This window comes from Nesoenas mayeri (genome assembly GCF_963082525.1).
Source record: "Nesoenas mayeri genome assembly, chromosome: 1".
Classification (NCBI taxonomy): domain Eukaryota; kingdom Metazoa; phylum Chordata; class Aves; order Columbiformes; family Columbidae; genus Nesoenas; species Nesoenas mayeri.
This window is the reverse complement of record NC_137541.1, coordinates 29,044,874-29,051,733: the sequence shown is the minus strand read 5'-3', so window position 1 is coordinate 29,051,733 and position 6,860 is coordinate 29,044,874. Positions and strand designations below refer to the sequence as shown.

Sequence of the window (6,860 nt, the reverse complement as noted above, 5' to 3'; positions counted from 1 at the left end):
CTTACGCACGTCAAAGATCCCCAAGAATAAACAAGTGCTATGTACTGAGTTACCCTTGCCCTCAGGATTTAGTAAGTGTGCTGGTCCTTCAAATCTTTTTATTTTAAGGGTTAAGGTGGCTCAGCATTTCTTTAGAATAAGACACCAACCGTTACCAGTTATTTCACATATTCATGTTTTAATTTACCTTTTAAATTATTATTTATTTTAGATACAATGGAGAGGCCTTCCTTGGAAATTAACCTGCATGATACTCATGAAGAAGGAAAACTTTATGTAGTTGATTCCTTAAACAACCTAAACAAACTAAATGTTTGTCCAGCTGAATCCCAACATGCACTAGGTATGTATGATAGATGATGCTTTGTGGTTTTCTACACATACAACAGGCCATCAAAAAAGAGTTATGTGTGACATTTGAAAAGACTGACCACATGTAATGTCAGCAGCTCAATAGTGTAAGTCTTATATACAAGACATATAAATCAAACTCTATGCTGAAAAGTATAAGAAAAGTATTGAAAATGGCATAATTTAGGGAGATGAGACTGATGGTTTAGCTGCTTCTGCTGAGTATTTCAGTTATTAGGTTCTTGGAAATCCTTGCGTTTGGCTGGGGATTCACTGTCAAGCCTGAACTTACCTTCCATTTCCATTGGGACCCATGAGGTGATGCCTTGCAAAATAATTTCTCTAGTCATGCTCAATATGCACCTACTACATAAATAGCATCATAACTCTTCATGAGCACTAAAACTAACATGTGGCAATAGAAGCACCTTCTTTCAAGACACATCTCTTGAGAACTCAAACCAGTTATCTGAGATATCCCATGAGACTTTTAAGCATTTCAATTTGCAGACTCTCTTTCTGTCACCAAAACCAGGACTGTTTACTTACAGTTTCAGATACAGGCTCTCACACTTTTACTGGTTTTATACAGCTTTTATATTTTATTTGCTCGTGGCAATAAGAATATTTTCACCCAGGGATGGCTTCAATATATTTGAGTTCTTTGTGACCCCAAAACGTCTTAAAACCTTAAGTTCTTCAGCAGCATTCCACATGACAATATCTGAATCTGCTTTTATTTCCCTTACTATAATGGCAAATTTGACTGAAGAAAAACTATCAAACAACAGCTATGCTTAAGTGAATTTCAAATGGCCATAACTTAATCACGCTTCTAGTTATAGGACTTAAATATCTTTCCTTTACTTCTGCTTCTGAGTTCTCTAACTTTTTCTAACACAACTAACTAGGGTGGTGTTTGTTCCTAGATTTAACACAAAGATGTTAGACATAATCTACTTAATTTTCATGTGTATGTTATCTTTATATTGTCACTTCTAGAAGCACAAAATGAGACAATGGGATAGATTGGTTTTAATGCCAAAGAAACTCTTTGCAGTGTGGCTGTCCTGCTGTCTTTTGCAACTTTTATTGGACAGTATTGTTTACTTTCCAGGTAAACACACAGGGTTCTGTGGAATCATATGGTTCTGTGGAATAATCACACGCATGCTCCTTCTTACATTTCAGCAGTAAATAAAGGTAGCCCAGTATGTATTTATGCATCAATTTGTAGAGTGTTCTGGCTTCTTCAAGGATTATTCTTTTCAAAATGCATTTTCTCTATATATTAAAAAAATAAATCAGAGATTCTGTAGATATCTTGTTCCATTGGTTAGATACATAAGAAGATTTTTTCACAGTCCTTAGTTTCCCTATTCAGCTGCATAAAATTCTGGTTCTCCTGCCAGAAAATTAGTGAGCTCTGTAGAATGCTTTTCAATGTCTGGTAAATACTAAATTCTCATGAATTAATACTAAATTCTCTATTAATTGTATAGCAGATGCTCAATTTGATTTAAAAACTGATGTTTCAAGAGTGTTGCGGTACATCGCATTCCTTTTGTTCAGTAGCTTAATATGACCTGGCTCATCAGACACACAGCAAACATGTTAAAAGTTATTTAAAGTTTACATAATTTTTGATTGCTTTGGTGGCAGCAATTTCTTCACGTTTTAGATGACAGAATGGCCCCACTGTTTGCAGTTTGGCAAGAACGCGTGTTCTCTGATTCCTCCCAACGCTGCAGTCTGGCAGGCTCAGCCAGCTGCAACAGTAAGCAGCGTTCATTACGCAGAGCAAGCACAGGCCACTTGTGAGCGACCATTGATAGCTTAGGGTGCTTGATTGACAGCAGTAGCACGCCCTCCCCATCCTTGTTACTCTGATTAGGAGACAATATTGGTGCAGGCACGTAGTATGTGATGCATTTGTTCTAAATGCTAAGGGAATGAAAATAAAACCCGCAAACCCCAAATATTAAAAGCTTTCAGCTTACCTGCAGGCAGAAACGTGTTAAATGCAATAAAGCAAAACACAGAGATTCCCAGAGATCTCCAACAAACTCAGTGAAATGCTCAGCCCCAGGTTGGTTCATTATTAAAATGCTGTAATGGGATATGCAGCCTTCCCTCAGCTTTATCACTACAGGCTCAGTTGCAAAGACCTCAGAGATTTCTACCAGCTAAAACAAGAACATGATCTAGGAATATATTTTACAGAGCTGCATCTGCTACTCTCCCTTTCAGAATGGTAAGACAGCAATTACAGGAGGAGAAATTTCAGTAATTTGCATGTAATTTTAGCATGTATAAGACTGACACCAAAATTAAATTACATTATCTCCCTGTCCCTCCAAAACATAAAATAGACTCAAACCTTAGTAAATAGTTAAAGTAGTATGCAAGCTTGGGTTAAAACTATTCTGTCTCAAGTATTATTTTTTTTTATGTTCACATGAATTTCCTCATGGTGTTGACTTGACTTTGTCAGTTGTCTTTAGGACTTGCTGCCACCTTTCATTTGATCACAACTGCTTCTATGAGATACACTACTGACTTTTCCTTTATGCAATACGGTCTTTAAAAAAGCAAGAAACCAGCTTGCCGTGCTGATTTGAAAGCAGCACAGCAACTACTTGTCCTTTTTTTCCCCTCATCTTCATGTGCTTGAAGGACAACAAGTCCATGTGAGACTCTGTTCCGTTTTTGACACTATCTCATTTTTTCGTTGGAATGAAACAAACAAAACCTAAAGAAGAATATTTAAAACGTTTGTTTAAAGATAAAAAGTCCAGACCTACATTCATCCTATCTGACATCAGGAGCTTAACTGAGATGCTTGATTTTGGAAATCAATCATCCCAGAGACATTTCTATAATTAAACAGGAAAATATGTGAATCTAGAGGGTTAGTGTGTAGGATGAGTCTGTAGCCAGGCTTTCAATATGAGCTTTTATTTCTTCTCTTCTGAAAAGTTGGGTCCATTCTGGTCCTTAGAAAGCCTTCTGACAAAAACTTCATTGCAGCCTCTGTACCTGTAAAACTGAGCTGTAAAACAGGTCAGCTTCAACAAAACAGTGTGTTTCAATAACAGTTTTGTTGAAAACGTTCCAACAGCTAAAACAGATGTATTAGTTTTTATGCTTCCAAATTCAAGCTGAGCTCATAAAATTGATTTCTTCCCTCCTCATGCAATATCACAAAAAATAAAATCTGTTGGCCAAAATTATGACGCATTCTGCATCATTTCACGGAGCCAGAAACATTTTGTCATGTTTATCCTAACCAACCTTAACAAACTTCATGACCAAATGATTTGTCATCTTGTAACAGATGAGGAAGAGAGCACTGTTGATGCTGGAGAAAACACAGCAGGGAGCAACAGAAACCAGTGTTTGTTCTTCGTCACATTTATTCTTACTTTGATCATCAGTTTGGCACTTGTTTCATTCGTGATATTCTTAATAAGTAAGTAAACCAAACAGTGGTTCTTAAAAATGTAGGGTCAACTGGAAGAACTTTGTTGAAATGTGTTATGCTACCCTATAACAGGCTACTGCTGTATTTGCATGGTCAAAGGCTTTGGCTGGTTATGGGCAGTGGGTCATGATCCTGGGTGCAAAGCACAGGCTTCCACTCTCTGTGCTAAGAGGCACAATTTTGTTCTTAATGCAAAGGTTTTGTGAATTTCAACAGCTGTGAAGAATTTAGCTCAGCAGGGTTACGCTGCGTTGCTAAAAATGCTGACTGAAAATTAAATTAAATTTTAAAGATGACTGTATGGCAGTGAGATGCTCTGACAATGTGCCTTCCATCCCTTTTCAGATAAAACTCAGTGTTGGTCTCATTCCACTGAAACTGGAATTATACCCAGACTAACACTTAAATCAGGCTACCTGAAGAAAGACCTGAAGGTTGCCAGCTACATACTGACTGGAAATTTGTTGGGAACTAAGAAAATCTCAAATACAAGAAACAAAAAATTAGACAAGATACATCAAAAGGGGCATGTAGCACTGAGTCTACAGATGTACCTACTGTTTGGCTTTGCCTGGTCCGGTCAGGCTGGCTTAACTAAACACAATGTGACATTGGTTTGTGGAGCTCTTGCCCTCTTTGGATTTTCTGGGCTAATGGCATTGAAAAGAGTACAAAGTGCATTATTCTAACTTACAAGTCCGTTATGAATGAACTGTAATCCATGTGAAATCAAGATTTCTTCGATCCTATAGTATGGAATTCGCTGGAGAAAAAATCCTCATTTTCCTTTTTGAACAGGAAATCCTAACCCTTGACTGAGTTTGCTCATAAGCGCTCAAAGAACAGAATACCAGACAAGTAAAGAGCACAAAGGAAATTTTATGTATCATGGTTGTAAAACCCTAATTAAAATATCTCATGCTTGAATTCCAGATGTATTTAACAGGGAGTCTCTGAAAGTGAAGTCCTGGTATAGAAAAATGAGTAATGTGCCCCTCTAGTGGAAAAATGGTAAAGTAATAGCGAAAAGACTTCTTATAGGGATTAGAGGAGTTTGCTTGCGCTCAAGTTGGTGGAGGTCAGTATGTCCATAGACATAGATTCATTTAGCATTGGCACTATGAGACTTAAGCTTCACAGCCCGTGTGTAAATTTTGTTAACTTCACAAGGCCAAAATAAAAGTAGCTCTGGAAGCGTACAAGACAGATACTGCATACTGATGGTCCAGAGGAAACTGACCTCTTAATTGCAATATTCGCAATAATTCTCCTTCAATCTAAATGCTTTAGAAAATCAAGTGATGTGGATATAGTCTTTGGAGTGTTCTAGTAATTATACTTTTAGAAAAATACAGGTGTATACTGTCCCGAAATAGCAACGTGGAGCCCCTAAATAAGACATTTTCCTGTGGACACTAATGGAATGGATATGCTCCTGAAGACTGCAAAATGTGTCTGAGGTGTATTTGAGTTATTATGCTGCAATGCACTGAATAAAACAGCAAATAAGCAGTTAAAGAATCTAGTGAGCAGGTAACTCCACCAGATGTATAACTTCTTACCTGCGGTTATTTTCCTGTTTAATATTTTTATTCATCATAATATGCTAAAAATTCCCACAGGGGTGCTAGAGAGGGTAGTGATGCTCTTGACTTAATGTTGCTAATTTAATGTGGTACATTTTCCTTTTCAAGTTCAAACTAGAAACGAGATGGACCAAATATCAAGCAGACTATTATTGGAAAAGAAGAACATAGAAGAGCTTAAGAAAATGAACAACATGATATTAAAGCGTCTAAATCAATCAGGATTTAAGGAAAATGGGAGATACCTCTTCACACAGTCTCCTGATCTTCACGATTACCTCTTTACCCATGCTGAGATGAAAGTCCCTGGAGAATAGATCTTCTTTGGAATGAAATTCAGCATAATCATGTACACAGATGTTTTCACGTATGGCACACAGATTACTTAAACATTCTATATGGTCACAGGAGCATTGGAAAAGCCACCTGAATTAAAAATACTAGAAAATAATATTCTGTTTTATGTGAACATAGATTTTGAAATCTAACCCATATGATTCACAATAAACAATGGATTGTCAACAGTTTTGGGAAGGGTTCCAGATTCTCCGTGCACTGTAAATTGCAGAGTTAATGGCTTAGCTTTACTTTAAATATAAGTGAATGATCACAGAAAATAGTGATTGCTATTCATGTGATTCCAGCATGACCTTGTTCACTTAGTCATTCTCCTGTTTCTTTGGAACAAATTTTGTGTTTGCTTCTGTATTATTTGTATTTAAGGATAACTTCTGATTCCATAACTTAAAAATAAACTCAGTTCTACCACACAGTTTGGTGGTTTGCTTTTCTGTGCATCCAAACAGATGGACTTACTACTCCTTTTGTGATAAAAAACAAGCTTGAATAAAACCCAACCCTTTTATAACATGCCATATTCAGCCCAAATTAGTATTGTCTGAAAGCGGGTGTCGTTATCTTACATGGGAAATGTGTTTGGAGGACTCAGTCTGCATAGCAATGCTAGTACACTGTAGTCAGGATTTGCTGGTGCTTGCTGGAGGAAGGCCAAGTGTTTTTATAAGGTGTTGTGGATAAAATGCTACATGTTCTTGTACTCTTCCCTATACTTGCTGTTGGCCACTACTGGAGAAGGACCACAGAGCAGGTAGAAATCTGGACTGAGCCTTCATGTTTTTAAAATGGAGCAGGAGCTCAGAGGGTCAAAGTAGGAGCTGATGCTTTCTCACTCTGATTTTACAGAGCCATGACGACCAACACCCAGAAGTGTGACCACATAAGGGACTGCTGGGAAGCTTTGTCATTTTAGCATTCAGATCCTTCTACTAGGATGTACATTAAGAAGCCACCTCCATTACCGATGAACAAATTGGTTACTCCTATCACAACAGTGCAAAGGCAGCTGACACTAGGGAGTAGGTTACAGTATCACAGTATCACAGTATCACAGTATCACAGTATCACAGTATGTCTGGGAT

The 6,860-nt window shown here is 37.5% G+C and overlaps 1 protein-coding gene across 1 annotated transcript; it reads left to right on the top strand.

Annotated features, from left to right (window-relative positions):
- Positions 1-216: 216 nt before the first annotated feature.
- On the top strand, positions 217-6,074 carry LSMEM1 (leucine rich single-pass membrane protein 1; the record flags this gene model as incomplete). The annotated part of the gene is made up of 3 exons (XM_080363950.1): positions 217-343; positions 3,689-3,823; positions 5,530-6,074. 3 exons carry the CDS (start codon positions 217-219, stop codon positions 5,736-5,738), a joined length of 471 nt encoding a protein of 156 aa, XP_080220076.1. The 3' UTR covers positions 5,739-6,074.
- Positions 6,075-6,860: the final 786 nt, after the last annotated feature.